We start from the raw sequence: 18,159 nt of genomic DNA, 5'->3' as shown, positions 1-18,159 counted from the left end.
TAAAAAAAAGTAAATAGAAGAAAAATTAAACGATGGTAGCAAATGATCGAAATGATCATGCTCGAAATATAATAACTACAGGGCTTTGTGACGTAACAGGGACCGTTAAACGCCAGTCATTACATACAGTTAGGTAGCCCTTAGCATATTTAACTATTATACTATTGTATTGGTTTCGGGTTATTGTATACGTAGAATTACGATTTGTAGAAGCACACACCATGTTTAAAAGTTTACCCGAATGAGCGGAAAGCAGCAGTGCCTCCTGTTAACCTCCGAAATCTATGTTCTTTGGAGTTTAGTTATGGTTAGGGGATATCCGTATATGGTAGGGATACCTTCGGTTAGGGTTACCATACGTCCTCTTTTAAGAGGATTTGTCCTCTTTTTCGACTTTTTTAAAAGTGTCCTCGGAGGACGCCCTTTTGTCTTCTTTTTTGAGATTTTGTCCTCTTTTTTGAGAATTTTGGTCAAATTCACGGCCAAATTCAACTGATATACCGTAAATCAGCACCGGGTTAACGCTCCGGCGCGTATTTCGGGAGCTGAGTCGGAAAGTTGACCTTTTATCTAGTCAACCACATGATAATGTAAAAAAAACTGTATTTTGGGCAATGATGGAGAAAGTTGACCTTTTTTTCAGTCAACCACCTGATAATGTGAAAGAAAAACTGTATTTTAGCCACTGAGCGAGAAAGTTGGCCTTATTTAGTCAACCACCTGATAATGCGAAAGAAAAACTGTATTTTGGGCAATGAGCGAGAAAGTTGACCTTTTTTTCAGTCAACCGATCACGAAGTGGAAAAAACTTACCATTTTTCAGGATTTTCCTCCGGTTTTGCATGTCCGAAAATTCTGAAAAAGTGTCTTCTTTTCAGATTTCCAAAATATGGTAACCCTACCATAGGTCCTCTTTTAGAAGGATTTGTCCTCTTTTTTGGCATTTTTGAAAGTGTCCTCGGAGGACGCCCAATTGTCCTCTTTTTTGAGATTTTGTCCTATTTTGAGAATCTCGAGAGAAAAAAAGGACGTCACTTTCGTTCGAACCACGAATATTTCCTATTTAGCGTCATTTATGCCGATTTCTTAGCTCTAAAAGCTGTAAAGAAGGACGAATTCCCAAAAGAGGAGGACATTTAGGCGTCTTCGGAGGACATTTTCAAAAATCTGAGAAAGGGGGACAAATCCTCCTAAGGACGTATGGTAACCCTTATTAACAACCATCTGTAAAATGTGATGATGGATACCTATCGTCACTCACACGCCGCCTCATCTGCGTAAGCGGTGTTTTGAAAAGCCTAAAAGTGGGTCGTGCTACAAACAGAGGTGGTCACTAACGAAGTACTTCTACTTTTTGGAAGTACTCAAGTAGTTTTCCTCTACTTCTGGTACTTACTCCAGTAGATCTTATTTTCTCTGCTTCTACTTCGTAATATTTTGTGATCTACCTACTTACTCTTCGCTATTTTCAGTTTGTCAAGTAGAAGTAGTTTAATCCCCCAATACGAAAGATAGCTAGAGGAATTTCGGGGCTGTTTTCACGGAGTACCAACATTTATTATTCATAAAAGTCAGGTAAAGCTTAGAAATTTTATTGCGCTTCGCGCACAGTATGGCGTGACAAATATGTTTTCACGAAAGTATCAGTGAATATAATTTAGGTATACCGGATTGCTTGGTTCCGCTCACACCGTATTGTCGCCCATATCAAATATTTCATCACAGTAAATATGGCCCACCATAACGTTTGAAACTACCGTGTCGCAATCTTGCAATTACCTATCATATCGTAATCTAGCAGCCCGTGACGTGTCCTGCTAATCTGGAAAATCCGGCTTTTTTAAACGTTAGACCTGATTTAGCAGATCACCTTTGAAGCTTTATGGACAAGAGACATGAAATATATTTTCCGCTTTTTAGAAGTGGTATTTGTATTTCACTTTCAATTCCTAGATCATACTTTGAGTTCTAATTACTTTCAGTTCTTTTGTCTGCAGAACATACATGTTGAAGCATAAAAGCAACTGTAGTAATGCCTCTATTTTCCGAAAATAAGGCTACACTAAATATAAATTTTGCGATCCACAATATTTGCTATTAACGTATACTAATCGCGCGAAGTGTTGAAACTGTATCCGATACAACATCTTCGTATTGCTCTTCGCCTAAACTTGGGGCCTTATAATATGGGGTAGGGTGCCATGTCATGATGTTCTCTAAAACGCGGTCTTCTAGTAAACCAAGGGTTAGTATCGCATTTTCATATCAATACTATAATTTGCATCCCATCATGCGAAAGAGTGCTTGTTCTGTCGAAAATTGCTACTTCATGGGATGCATCAATACGAATCAAGCTCTCTGCACCTTCCGCATAGCTCAATTCACAGCTTTTAACAGTCCATGCGAACGAATTGAGACTGTTTCCGAAACTACTTACTTACTAGAGTAGATTTAAAGTCATTAAAATGCGGTGCCAAAAATATATGCGGCGACAAAACTTTGGCCAAAAATGACCGATGCTGGATGGCCAAACCTTTCGATACGGATATGCTCCGTTGTCGGTACAGAATAGTCCCGTTCTTGCAATCTGAGTAGACAGTAGTACAAATGCGACATACAAACGAATTTAATAACCCTATAGCTTGAAATCGCGTGCGTCAGACATGTTTTGAGGGCTGTGTTGGGTAGAATTATGGTATGCGCGTTCTGTATGTAATACATTACTTGTCCGCAAAATCGTAGCATACTACTGTAATTTTAAAAATGAATTCCTTATCATGGGTGAGGCTCGGGTCGCGAGAAGCCACAAAAACGCAGTGGCAGTCTAAAAAGCTGCTTTAAGGTTATTAAACTGTTATGAATTCTCAAGTTAGATTGAGCTTAAGAGCAGTGTTGGGATGACTCGAGTCACTTTGCTAAAATGACTTGACTTGACCTGACTCGGCGTATCAGAAATGTAAATTGACTCGTGACTCGGAGCAAAATTCATAAGTCAATTTCAAGTCATAATAAAGTAATCGGTGTCGATAAAAATCACTGTATCTTGCATATGGTCGGATTGTTCGCGAAACGCTAGTGTAACCCGTGAGAGCGACCCCAATCATTCAATGATCGTGCGTTTTACTGGGCCTTCATTGTTCTCTCACAAATAAATTGACCGCAAACGAAGTGATCGATGCCTACGCTGTCGTAAACTAGTATAGTATAGTATAGTAATTTAATAGCAAAATGTATATTTCTGTTCTCTCTTCTTACCTTAACCAAACCTCTTTGTTTTATTGAAATTGAATTCGAATATAGTTTATATAGTCCTCAACCATTGGCGAAGGCTCAAATTGTATCATATCAATTTGTAAATGGTTAATGTATTGAATCTTATCAATTCGTTTCTCTATTCTCTATTTTGGCTGGTAACTATATAAAGTGAGGCTCTGCAATTACTAACGTAGTTTAGCAGTCCTACGTATATGTGAGCGATACAGCGCCTTCTTGCGTGTATATTTAACTCTATATTCGTTCATTGGTTCAAAATCAATGACCACTCAATCTGTATTTCAGACAGCTAGCAAAATGCAATGACGTAATCATGACTCATACCCCGAAAAGGCAACTTTACTTGAATTGTGACTTGACTCGTGACTTGACTTGACTTGACTCGACTTGAATCGAGTCACCTCCAAACATCGAGTGACTTGACTTGACTCGAGTCACCTTTGAAAATCGATTGACTTGACTTGACTCGAGTCAAATGTGCAATGACTCGACATGACTCGTGACTCGAAGGTAGTGACTTGATCCCAACACTGCTAAAGAGCTGAACACACAGTATCGTGAGTTTATTTGCTCTTATATAGCCTACTCGCGAGACAGAAAATGGGTAATCGAAAAAAGTTGAAGCAACGTATCATAAGGTGGCGAGCTCTAATGTGTCTACTCTCCTTGATCGTTTTGGACCTTATTTTCAAAGACATCAGGGAAAAGCCTCATCACAAACATGTGAATTTTTCACCCTTTCGAAAAACTGGAGCCTCTGGAACATTTGTGTCAGTTCTCAAAAACGATTTCTGCCAGCAAGCATTTTTCACTCCCGTACACTACGCTGTATTTTGGATAGGATTGCAGAACAGATTTTAAGACCTGGCCATCCAAGCCACTAGTAGACGTTCTTGTGACACAAAACCCAACAACTTGTTTGGTTTTTAGTGAAGTTGTTGAAATCAAATCGAGCGAAAAAGTTGCCTGTTTAATGAGACACTTGATAGCTTAAGCTATATAGCAGCCAATTCGTTGCACATCTGAACAAAATGTTGTTAAATCTCATCATCTTCTTTTTGTATGACAATTTTCGGTTGGTGCGGATGTAATTTATTTTGCAGAAGAGGTGCGAATGGAGCTCAAAAAGGTTGAAAAGCACTGGACCAGAGAATTGAAAAACAGGATCGGAGCACTGAGCTATATAAACACATAGGAGTCGGACCAGAGAATTTGTCGATCCGTCCCGCACTAGTGGTTGTATTCTTCACAATGCATTGTGATATCATTATATCTTACCATTTTCCTTTCAGCACTCCTATATTCCTCTCTCCCAGACCAGACATGCCACTCCTGGGTTTTTCCACCCAGATCTGGGTTTTTCGAGCATCACCTGGGTTTCTGGGGTTTTGTTCTGTAAATCTGGGTTTCTTTCGAGATCATGTTCGTCAGGTCAATTTTACGCTCGAAAATTAATTATTAGATTAGTGAGATCATAATGTCGTAAAATGCACATAGGCCTACTTCAGAATCAGTTCGCCATTGCAGGGCTATCTAGAACGGTCGATAAATTTCGTTGTTATTGTAACGGCGTAACGAGTTATTGTAAAATGATAGGCCTCGGTGTGATGCGATGGAACTTCATTGAATACTAACTTCCAAGGTCGCAAAAATCATGTTCATAGGGCAACTCGTTGGAACCGTTTTCTTACAATTTAAAACGATATAAGACTTGAATGCTATATCACTCCAATAAATTTGTCGTGTATCAAAAAATAATATGTAACTGTATATTATGCACATGGGTATCTGAGTATATTCACTTCCAACAGGGATAGAGAGAGAGAGAGTCGGACACCCCCAACTATTAATTTAGTCAGAGGTGTTGGTTATCAGCATATTCGAATATACCCTGAATTTCATGATTGGTCAGATTTTTCGACTAAACATGCCTGCCACATTGTCCCAGGATTAATCAACCGAAAGCTACTTTCAACTGGTCCGATCACTGCATGGAAATACCCGAAATCACCCTCAGAGATCAGAGATGGGGAATGAATATAGCATTGTTTCGATCATTCTCGGCACGGTGTAGGCTACTTGTACATGTAGGCCCTACAGTACATTGTACAGTTGTACACTATTGTGTATTGACGCCGAGCACCAATTTTTTCATAGCAATGCGTTGAGAGGAAAGCAAGATATTTTCGTGAGATTTGCAGTGTTAACCGAGCAAAATGTATAGTACTGGTATAAACCTTATTTGAAATTTCAATATCAAGGGGTCAAACTTACTTCTATTACTGCATGAGCGTATAATAGTAACTCTCAGTTTCCAGTTTCAGAGCGATTTCATAGCAATTTGAGTGTAATAGAGGATCTAAGTTTTTCTGGGTTTATTTAGCGTCCACATCTGGGTTTTTCCGAAATATCCCAGTGGCATCTCTGGTTAAGACTTTATGGCTGATCTCGTTGCTATCGTTACTGAGTTCGGTGACGCCATTGCGAATAGCAGGGAATATTTTTAAGATCATTATCGCACGGAAAAGAGACACAATTGATTACGATTGACACAATATGCAGCTAAATATGATACTGTATGCGATATCGGTGGGTTTTGCATTAACTGTAGCTCCGCAGACCAATTTACTGAGCATGCAGACAAGTATCGGTGTGCAGGACGCTCTTGGCTCAACGACGGTTTTGGTATATCAAATATTATGCCTAGCAACAATATTAGTGTACGTTCCACTAATCCACTTGTTCGGAAGAAAAATCTGCTTAATTGCCGGTGAGATATCGCTCTTGGGATACACGCTATCGCTACTTCTCCCACGATTTTGGACTGTAGCAACGGCGGCAGCAATTATGGGAATTGGTGAAAGTCTGGTGATGTCAGCAGCAGCATCGATGGTCAGTTCTTTACCGTCACAACATCACTGCGAAACTGAGTCGGGCAATGAAAAAGACAAGTCTTATAATATGGGTGTTTTTCTTGCCATCCTGGCATTGGCACAAACTGCCGCTGGTATTCTACCGGAGTTTATCTTGAAAGACAGCGACAGTCAATGGACAATTTTTAGCAGTAATAATTTGACGGATATATCGAAATGTGGCGCTTCTGATTGTTCTGGGGAATATGCGTTCTCAACGAATTCTACAATGTTCGGAAAATTGACTCCTAGCAATTATTCACTGGATATTTATCTGTGTTGCTTTGCAGGCACTCAGATTTTTGGTATTTTGATTCACGTCATCGCTATTCCTGCCGATAAAAAAGCACCAGAAGTGGACTCTGAAGAGGAACAGTCTCTTCTTAGGCCTAATAAAACAGGGATAGCTTGTGCTGCATTAAAAAGTTCATTCCTTCGAGTTTTACACCACATGAGATCGAAGCTGCAAATACTAACGATTCCTATACACTTGCAGTACGGCTTTGTATGTGGATTCTTCTGGTCGGAATTTGATCGAGCTTACATTTCATGTACGGTCGGTGTTCAAAATCTTGGTGTTTATCTTGTGGTAACTTATGCAAGTGGATTCGTGTTTAATATGGTGTATAACCAGGCCGTGTTATTTTTGGCATTTCAGGAGCCAGATGCCAGAACTGCCAAAAATAAAAATTTGAAAATGCCAAAAATAAGCAATTTTTGGCATATGCCAAAAATAACACGGCCTGCCAAATAGTGTATTTCGTTCATGGTGTTGTGTTAACAGGACCGCGTTACAAGCGAGAAGAGCGTTTGTGAAAGGCAGGTTTCTTAATCTGGGTCCAGCCCACCCATTAGGAGTGAAAGCATGGTGTCCTAAATGGTGTGGGCACAGCGAGATTGAACGGCTGACTGCATTTGGTTTACGTCATACTTTCCATTTGTCCAAAGGAAATTTTACGACCATTTTTGACCGGCTTGTCGAGCGCTAAATTAGATAAAACGGGTATCAATGAGAAGCTGCCGCAGTACTGATTATTAAAATATAAATTATATTCTGCTCATGGAACTGGAACCCCCAAAATCCACCACAATTTTTGCATTGTGATCAAGTTGAACACTGTGACGCAACAAACTGTCTGGCTATTTCTGAGCTGCATAGGCTCGTTTTGCCAGACAGGACTCCAGGACTCTTCCATGCGAGTTAGTAATATTAACGCCACCTGAAGTGACAAAAGTCCTCCGAAAATATATCGGTAGACTGAAGGAGAAATGATAGTCGGGCTACTAAATAGAATGTGTTGAGATACAACACGGGAAACTCCTGGAAAAAGATCGGGAAGAAAATTCCTTCCGCGATGAGATCAATGGCACTGGCGAAGTGATCTCTTTTCATGATGCATGGAAGCCGGTTTAGCCCTCCAAAGATTTTGAAGCTCTGAAAACCTTTTATGGATGACTGGCAACATTCTTTCTCTCAACGGCTACTGTTGAAGCCGATATTTCCCAGATTCGTAGGGCGAGAAATGAATTTAGGAGAAACTTAGCTCACCTGATTTTGTAGGCACTGTTACAGCGCAAACGATTTAAGTCTATTCAACAGCTGTGACAATCAGCTGTTGAACGTGTTTGTTAGGCTTGTGTTTTTTTTTGCGTTTTGGCACCTATTCCGATGGATACTGCACATTTTGTGGTTTCGTTTGATATTATTAACCTATGAAATCGTTAGTTTTTTTCTTCTTCTTATTGTTTGTTGGCACTGATTATGCGTGGATGCTGCACATTTTGTGGTGTCTTTTGACAAACTAGCTCAAATAAAGCGTTTTTGTGACTAATTCGAGGCTGAAACTATCTATTTAGAGGACGATGCCAAAACTGCCAAAAATAAAAATTGAAAAATGCCAAAAATAAGTTATTTTTGGCAGTTTTGGCATTTGCCAAAAATAACACGGCCTGTGTATAACTATTTCAGTTCTAGGATCTCAATTCCTATTCTGTGTTGGCTGGCTTTCACTTTGGAGATGATATTGTGTTGTATAGCATTGATATGGCAACCATCGACATCGTCTCTGTACATTTTAGGAATACTAGCGGCTTTGAATGGAATGGCGTTTTACGCTCGTAAGCTGACATCTTATGTGATTGCCAGTGTCTACTTTGACGATGTAGATTCGGCTTTCAACGTGCAAATTGGATTTGTCGCGTTGGGTGTTGCATTAATTTATGTTTCTACCAATCTACTGTGTGTTAGTGTAAAGATTTATCTTCTTATTTCGTTTGAGATATTTTCAACTATCCTTGCCACTATCGCACATTATTATTATTTTGTAGTTGGTATCAACTAACAATGATCGGTTACAAAACTCATATATACTTTGCAGCAGGCCTATCTGATAACAATAATAAAAAGCTCTCTTCAATTATTAGGGAAAATTGTATGCTAAAATGACTGCTTCAAGTCATCGTCTGACGACACAATATCAGTGATTCGTGTTTTCCATTGTATGATACGCAATGGTGGTAACTTATTCAACGTTGCTATACTCAGATAGAAGAAGTAACGCCCTGAATGCCCATTCAAATCCAATCTATGTAGCTATTTCAAAATCTCTGCTCCAAGTAGATGTGGAAAATGATGAATAACTGTAAAGTATTCAAGTAAATGGTTTTATGAGTCACCTATGACTATAATACTAATAAATCGCGCTGACACGATCTGCTTTGCGACAACTGACTACGATAAGAAGTCGCTTGCACGTATTCGACGCAGACTTGTAAAAACTATTTTTAGAACTCGCAACTATAGAACTAGAACTAGCAACCTTTAAAAATACGTAACTAACTAAAAGGCAACGAACTACATCAGTGGTTCTTGACCGGTGTTTCCGGGCGCATTATGTTTGTAATGTATCAAGTCAAGTGTGCTCTTATATGTGTAATATGTGGTGGATTTTTGTTTGTGTGACTCCCTGAAAATTAGGGGTTCCCCGTAGGCTTGCAGATAAGCGTAGGGCACACCTGGCATTTTACGGCCCGTGGGCCCAATCCGAACCGCGAAAAGTTGTTCTGAATTATGAACCATACATTTGAATGTGTACGTCTAAAACCATGGGCTGTATAAATTGAGCCGGAAATGCGTTTACTTTGAAGGCTGTTTAGTGTTTATATTTATTCAACGTGGTTACGTAGCCTACGTCTGTCGTATGCGTAATTTGTATTCAAAATAATCGATATAATGAGTTAATTTAAGTCGGAATTATGACATAAACACGCTGAGGCTGCGAGAAGGTGAATTTCGGAAAACCTGCCTGCAAAACTACCGACACAACAAGGCTATTTCACCAAGTTACACACCGCTTGTAGTGACCAAGTTGTAATATCCCATACATGTTGATGTTTTAATGTAAGGACGTGTCTTGGGGTTGGTGTGATTTACAAGAGTTAACACTGTTTCTTGTCTACCATTGTTTTGAATAATTAGGTGGCGTATAAATATTATTTTCGTGCATCAACCTAATCTCTAACTTCCTAATTAGCTAAAAGTAATACATCCACTCAGAAGATTGTGTTAAAAACGTAATTCAGCGCTTTCAGTATTTAAATGATTAGAAATAAGGACACCGCAGAATATAGTGTAAACTTTTTACTTAACCCGCCAACGTATTTTCAGTGCTTCTCATTATCAGAAAAATAATTGCCAATCTCTGGCGTAAGGATGCCCTAGTCATTGAATATTAAGAACCGTATTGAACTGGACTTCATTCTCCTATACAACAGAATGACATTATGTTATCAGAAATATCGAACATAGAATTGCCATTTCAAAAGGACTGTATGGATTTCGAGTTTGGAACTGGCGAGATTTCGACCAAAGAAATCCGCCCGTGGCCTACGTCAGTGTTAGCAGTGATGGCTACGAGCTTTCAATGACTGCACATTTGCATAAATATCATTCAGCAGAACACCGGTATCTCGATTCACGCAAAACGACGACAACTGATTTCCCGTTGTTCGGCAACTAATATTTTTCATATGCGCAACTAGAACGATAACTAGAACTATACTGAATTTTCAAGATCTGCAACCAGAACTAGAAATATTGAACTACTCAAAAAACAGTTGGGTAACTAAATGGCTACTTTGTACAAGTATGATTCGACGCAATTGTGTGCCTCTTTCAAACCTTCGGATTACAGAGTATGGGTTGTTGGTGGGACTTGGTAGAGCGACAGAGACACAAACAGAGAGAGAGAGAGGGAGAGAATTTTGATTTTCCATCCAACCGTAATACATCAGCATCAACCAAAATGGACAAGAAAGATATGGATACATGGTATTCCATATCGGAGAGGAATTAATCTCGCATCAAAGATGTGACCTATACCAGTGTTGGGATGACTCGAGTCAACTTTTCGTATGACTTGACTTGACTCGAGTCACTTTGCAAATATGACTTGACTTGTCCTGACTCGGCGTGTTAAAAATGTGTTTTGCCTCGTGAGTCGGAGCAAAATTTACGAGTCAATTTCGAGTCATCAAGTAATCGATGTCGACTAAATCGCTGTATCTTGTATAAGTTTGGATTGTTCGAGATACGCTCATTTGACCTGGTAAGCAACCGGTCATTTAATGATCGTGCATTTTACTAAGCCTCCATTTCTATATCACAAATAAATTGAGCATTAGGGGTGTTCAAAAGAACTTTTTTTCTTCAAATTTCATCCGCTTCATTGTCAATTCGTCAGGTTGCCTAAAAAAACGTTGCACACCAAATTTGACTCAATTCATACCAGCATGATGCCGAGGTCAGTCAAATTGAAATTTCGGTCATTTTTAAAATAATTGTATTTACGGTGGCAAATTTCGTCACTCCGGCATGACCAAAAGTCGTGTTCGAAGTATGCCTGAAGAGGCAGGGATGTCTTTTCTTTTGTTTTGATCTTGACAAGGGCCTATGGAGGAGTTTGCATAAAGACATCGCCAGTAAACGAAGAAAAAAAGATTTGACACGAACTAGCTGGAAATTATAGTTTACTTTGTTGAAATTGCCACGTTAAAAGGATGGTGAGATAATTTTCAAATAGAGTACTTAACACACTGAAATTGACGACCATGAAAGGAAATGAACTGACAAGCAGGTAACATACGGGTAAATATATTTCTCAAAGTGATAGTAAATATCTAACAGTATGCTTTGTCGGACCAATGTATAGATTTCTCGAAATCTAAACGACGTTTGTGACTGTATTCTTCACAATGCATTGTGATAATATGATATCATATTATTTGCTTTTTGCAGCACTTCTATATTCCTCTCGCAAAGGAATTTTGTGACTTATGGAAAATCTTTCCTATTTTCAGCAGAATTTGATTATCCTTCATTATATGTAGTGAACTATAGGGTCATGTATCGATAGGATGCTCGAGCAATCTCGCCTTTGGCTCAGTATAATCATCACAATTTTTCCTCCAATCAAAAGTTATTGTATCCTTGTCATTTCATGCCATTCGCGATATTCAGTGACTACCATTGTCTTCATGCATCCTAGTAGAACGCCAATGCTTTTAATTATACTTTGACCAGGGCTTTGCGGTGATATTGAAAGACACCCATCTGCAGATCATTATTGCGCTTTATAAACTTGATGAGTTATGTCATTTGGTTTTCTCGAGGCTTGGAAAATTTTCGAGCATATAGATTATAAAGCATAGTACCCACACTTATGTGAAGTAACAGATATGCCGCTGAGACATCGTATGTATAGCCTGTAAATACGCATCAGTTCAAAGTAGACGCTGACTAGACGGGTCTGGGACTAGCCGCAAGTATAATTAATATGATATGTTGAAATTGTTGTGCCCTATCCCAAGTATGCAGTGCAGGGCATACCGATGTCTCTCTGCCTTGATTCGAAGTTTTTACTGTTGCAAAGTCGCCATTGCCGCAATCTCACCCACAGAGACATAAGTTGCTTCCCTCTAGTCCCTCAGCGGCCCAGTGTTAGAATATTTCTCTGCTACTTGACATTGACTGATCCAGGGCGTTAAAAATGGTGCTGATTGCAATTGAGAATATGCGCTACGCCGTATTTATGAGTTGAAAAAGTGTATCTAGTACTTCATACAAGCGTTGATATTATAGCTTTTTATGTGCCCTAAACTCGGCGAACTTCGGGAAAACCAAATGATGGTAACCCACTCAGCTGATAAAGCAAATTATAGTCATTTGCTGGTCTTTCAATATCACCTGAAACCCCTTCTTGTCACAAAGTAAAAAGAAGTATTGATGTTTTACCACGATATATAGATACAATTAAAAGGTATTCAGCGAATATGGAGAATTACGTGAAGAGAGGACGATAACTTTTTGGATAGAAAGAAGATCTGTCACGATGCCCATTCGTCTTATAACGCTGGTCCACATGATTTTTACTTTCTGGCAAAAATGGTGACCATTAAGTCAATTTTCGTATACCCTGATTACGAATATGAGCTCGCTTTTTTCTGTCACGTCAGGATTTTTTGTAATCTGTGATTTGAAATTTTGCATTTCGGTACTAAAACAGCCTGTTCTGTGAAGTATTCCTTGCTGTTGGGTCATAGTTATAGCCATTGTGACGACACCAGGGGTGATCAAAGTACTTACCATAAGTACTCAAGTAGAAGAAGAAGTAACTTTTTATAAGTATGTAAAAAAGTAAGTATTCTAGGCCTAGTTTTTGCTGTCAGTATCAATTTATTAATATTTTCTTCCTTTCAAAACATCACAATACTGCGGTACAATGAAAAGATATGAAGGCATAGAAACGACTGGGAGTAGTCTTTGAAATCAGACACCCACCTGGGCCTAGGCGATGCGAAAAAGAGGTAGCCTATGCACAGCACACAGAATTAAAAATATAGCGACATTGAGGCTGTGAAGCATTTGAAAACAAAAATTTTTCGAATTTGATGTGCCAATGGTTTTTAGAGAGTCACATGGACATGGAAAAGATTGCTCCTTGTGCTCATGTGTTTTTTTACTTTTGTTCGTGTGTTTTTTATTCAAAGTCAAAAATGAGCATAAAATTACCCAATCTGACATGCGCAATACGACCGATTCCTAATCGGCCATCAGATGTCACAATTTCATTGCTTTCAAAAGTTTTACCTTCCGTTGAAGAAGATTCTCTCAGTGAAGAGACTTTGTTAAAAATGTTCTCAGCATGACTGTGACGGTGATCAGCAGCTATATAAAGTTGAATCAAGCAGAACTAAATAACAATATCATAAATTCCAATTTTCCAAAAGAATCTGCTCTTATTGTCGGTTCCGGATTAAAAGCCAAACGTATGCTTGGCACTGATACCACTTTTGCTTAATATATGCAATATGCATCGTGAGAGTGGATACACATGCTCCTTTGCCCCCGATCTTTCTTTAGTGTATTGTATCGATGTTCAAGGTCTCATAGAGACATTGGGAATTGGGAATTGCGCCTCGTCTTTATTTATGTATCAACCTTAAAACTGTTTTGTCACACAATACGAATCAACGTTCTTCTACCCCTGCAGCTGGTACAACTGGTAATCTGGTATGAAGGGGTCGTACGAGAATATGAAAATTTTGATTTCCAATTTGTAATATATTACTCAAACTTGTAAAGTTTCCGTTGATTTTGAACTCATAAATATGCTACTGGCTCAACTGTCTCTAGAACTACAAGGTAGGGATGGTATGAACCTCTGAAAGGTTCAGGTTCGTGTGAACGCGAACCTTTTTGAAAGGTTCTGTGTGAACGCGAACGTGAACCTCATGACGTCACGTGACGTCATATTGCTAATTCTAACCATACATTTCAGTGAAGTGATAGCCTATGTTAATGTATACCATACCCAGCGACGACTCGAGTAACATAATGCCACAATGCTAAAGTACATATTGACCTTTTAAACGTCGCCAAATGTATCAACCGGGGCAATCATATGGTATAATAATCCCATAAAATCCATATCTTCTGTCGCTTTGCCTGCAATTTCGACGAGGACGTGCAAGGGAATATAAGTTACACCTTAAGGGTCTAGGCCGGACCGGACAGTGTATTCGGCATCTCAGTATTGCTACGTTGATATTGAGCAGAGTGTAAAACGAGTTTCTATACTTGCTACCGATAGTTGCCAACCCCCCAATCGCACGGATTTGGTTTTTATGATACAATAAATATATGAAGTCAATTTGACCCCGTACGCATGCTAGAATTTTTTACATCAGACAACGATATCAATTTAATTGATTGGTTGAATAAGCATCATTCGCTGACTACATGTAGTGTATTTCGCTCTTGATCTTGTGTGATTGCGGGTCAAGCACACAGCAGAGAGTCACTATAAATATTCACAAACGTAAAACTGGATATTTCGAGCAAACTTTTGTAAAAACAACAACTAAATATTTTGAGATTGTCAAGGTGCATGCTCGTTCAGTTTTGATTTTTGTTATGCTGTCAGCGCCATGCATAGAGTGGCCCGCAGTTGAAATGCAATAGATTTCAACCAAAGATGTCATAATGAAGTGAAAACTGTAATATATGAAAAAGGTTCACAGTGCAGAACCTACCAAGGTTCGTTTGTGAACGTGAACCTTTAAATTTATGTGGTTCACACACAGAACGCGAACGTGAACCTCACGTTCACACCATCCCTACTACAAGGTATTCTTGTTTTATGTGTGATTGGGACAGTAGAATCATTGAATTAAACGTAAGTGGCCGATGAGGAAGTATCTTACACAAAGCTTTAAAGGGGCACTGCACTCTAAAAATGATGTGGTCTCAAATTAAAGGGCAAAACGAAAGAAAAATTTTGGCCGCAGTCGTTTTCTTCAGAACGCCACCGCAATGGAGCTGTGATGTACTGGAATTTCCACAGATGCATCACGCTCCAGCAGTCACGCAGGGATCGAACTTTATATGTTGTCAGCCGATGTTATGAAGGAAATATGTCGTACACGCCAAGGTGGTTTAGATACCGCGTTCAACGGGAGATGTCCAGTCAGGAGATTTATGTCAAAATCGGGCCTAGTGTATTCTATTTCCTTCATAACATCGGCTGACATGACAACTGTATAAAGTTCGATCTCTGCGTGACTGCTAGAGCGTGATGCATCTGTGGAAATTTCAGTACATTACCAGTGATGAGCGGATAGCAGTGTTGGGATAAAGTCACTACCTTCGAGTCACGAGTCATCTCGAGTCATTGCACATTTTGACTCGAGTCAAGTCAAGTCAATAGATTTTTGAAGGTGACTCGAGTCAAGTCAAGTCACTCGTTTTTTTGGTGGTGACTCGAGTCAAGTCAAGTCACGAGTCAAGTTACTATTCAAGTCAAATTGAATTTTCGAAGTATGAGTGATGATGCAGAGTCATTACAGTTTGCTAACTGGGTGAAAGGCCGATTAATTGGCCATTTGTCTTTAATCAAATGACGAATATAAAGATAAATATAATGTATAAACGCGTTGTATCGGTAACGCAGACGTCGAACTGTCAATAAAATACGCGAGTTACTGCATAGCTACATGCCACAGTCTGTTATTATTAGCCAAAATAGAGGATCGAATACAAGCTTTGAAAAGTTGAAACAAATCAATATGGTACAATTCACTACGTCCATCTACATCAGAGGTCTCAAACTCAAATGTGCTCGCGGGCCAATTTCCTACTTTAGATTACGCCGCGGGCCGCAGCATCAATGATACGGCTATTCAATGTATGGTTTCCAAGTATAGGCCTTCTTTAACGGGATCTTGCAGACAGGCATTCCACAAACATCGTGGAAATGTAATTCACGATTGTAATATTCACGCTTGATACGGAAAAAAATCACATTTTCAAATATTTGATAAACTTGTTTTTGTGCCGGGCATAATTTGTTAAAATAATGAGTTATAGACATCATGCGTGGCGATTGATCATGATATCGTAAAACTGTGGGGTTATAATATTGCAGGTATTGGACCTTTGACGTGCCACGATTTTATGTAGAATATTTTTAAATCTACTGAAGATTGATCTGATACAGCGTGATGCACAATGTAAGCACTGAGTCGCCAAAGAAACAAAGATACGTTACTATTAGATTAATCTACTACGGCAGTGCTTTTCAACCTTTTTGAACTTCATCCGCACTTTTTTTGTAAAATAAATTTCATTCGCACAAACTAACCGAAAATGGTTGTACAAAAAGCAGATGAGAATACAACATTTGTTTGTTCAGATGTGAAACAAATTGGCTACTATATATCTTAAGCTATCAAGTGCCTCATAAAAAAGGCTACTATTTTCGCACGTTTTGATTTCAACTATTTCACTGAAACCCTTCTCGGCTAAACAACTTGTTGGGCTTTTTCCTTGAACGAGTGCTAGCGCTTGTGGTGGCCTGGGCTTAGAATCTGTTCTGCACTCCTATCCAAAATACAAAGTATTTTTCACGGTAGAAAAATGCTTGCTGGAAGAAATCCATTTTGAGAGCGGACAAAAATGTCTTGGAGGCTCCAGTATGTCGAAAGGGTGAAAAAGCCCGATTGTTTGTGTTGATGCTTCTGCCTCATGTCTTGAAAAATACGATCCAAACGATCAAGGAGAGCAGGCACATTAGAGCTCGCTGGCTTATGGTATGTTACTTCAACTTTTTTTTTCGATTTCCTATTTTGTGTCTCGCAAGTATGCCGGAATAGCAAATAAACTCACTACGCTGTGTGTTCTGCTCTTTAGTCCAATCTAACTTGAGAATTCATAACAGTTTAATATCGTTAAAGAAGCTTTTTAGACTATCACCAAAATCAGAGTTTTCGTGGCATCTCGCAACCCGAGCCTCACCCATGAAAATAAATTTATTCTTAAAATTACAGTAGTATGCTACGATTTTACGGACATGTATGACATACAGAGCGCGCACGCCACAATTCTATCCAACACAGCTCTACAAAATATGTCTGACGCACACAATTTCAAATTAGGGTGAATTAAACCCCTCAGCGCCTCGCAGTTGTACTACTGTCAAACCAGACTGCAAGAACGGGACTATTCGGTACCGACAACGGAGCATATCCAAATCGAATGGTTTGGTCATCCAGCATCGGTCATTTTTTTGGCAATGGGTTTTGTCGACGCTTATGTTTTGGCACCGCATTTTATCTGCCGTTTGTTGACCAAAACTTTACGTCTTCATGTGACCCGACGCAGACGGGGTTGGCCTCGAAAGTAATGAGTCTCATAGACCTGAACTCGGTCATTTCACATCGATAGTCTCTACACTAGCTCATCCCAACGGTCTTCAACCATGTTTTCCAGAAAAAAACAGTCGGACAAATCGTAGCATGAATTCTCATGACAAAGCCATATTTTCTGCGTGTCTCGCTTATGGGCTACAGTACCCAACACCGCGACCTTGGATTTTTAAAAACTATCGCAGGATTTTTTGCAACAAATTCAACAAATATTACATAGGCGAGATGTGGTACCGATGGATCAAGAATTGGAAAATGTTCGCTGGCCCCAAAATGTTCAGCCGGAAACAGCAGATCTTTTGCTGGCTCAGCACTTTGATACAAGCTCTACCTATCGCGCACATATACATGAATATCCGTCTTTTCAAAAAATATTTATGGACGTTTAAAATTTGTTGCTCGAACGTGTCATCGGTCCCCACCCGGTGGGTCCAATGGCACATGACCCTGGGACCTATGACACATATACCCTAAAAACTCAGATGTGACAACTTTTCTTGCTCAGTACTATAATCTAAGCTACAGCAAGCCAAAGAAGAATTTTCGGTCGCAACCGTCAAAAAATAGATTAAATATTGACTCAAATGTTGTCATAAAATCACGTTTCGATTTAGGCTCGGACTTATAAATTTGAGGGTACATACATATTGCCCGAAAATCGACAGTGTGACTTCCAAAGACCTCATTATAGCGATAAAACATCATATTCAAT

General features: G+C 39.3%; 1 protein-coding gene and 1 long non-coding RNA gene across 2 annotated transcripts in view; both read left to right on the top strand.

Annotated features, from left to right (window-relative positions):
* The window catches only part of LOC145445032 (uncharacterized), a 361,778-nt gene that overhangs the window by 330,134 nt on the left and 13,485 nt on the right, over positions 1-18,159 (top strand). The gene's annotated exons all lie outside the window — the stretch shown is intronic.
* LOC145445646 (protein unc-93 homolog A-like) lies at positions 5,815-8,147 on the top strand. Its single transcript, XM_080323852.1, has one exon. It carries the CDS (start codon positions 5,830-5,832, stop codon positions 6,937-6,939), a length of 1,110 nt encoding a protein of 369 aa, XP_080179978.1. The 5' UTR covers positions 5,815-5,829; the 3' UTR covers positions 6,940-8,147.

This window comes from Botryllus schlosseri, chromosome 8 (assembly GCF_051294905.1).
Source record: "Botryllus schlosseri isolate E-star chromosome 8, Bs_hap1, whole genome shotgun sequence".
In the NCBI taxonomy this organism is placed as follows: domain Eukaryota; kingdom Metazoa; phylum Chordata; class Ascidiacea; order Stolidobranchia; family Styelidae; genus Botryllus; species Botryllus schlosseri.
This window is presented reverse-complemented; position numbering and strand designations above follow the sequence as displayed.

What these genes read in the sequence shown, in the direction of transcription:
- LOC145445646 (XM_080323852.1), top strand. Translation starts at nt 5,830, where the DNA reads ATGCAGCTAAATATGATACTGTATGCGATATCGGTGGGTTTTGCATTA.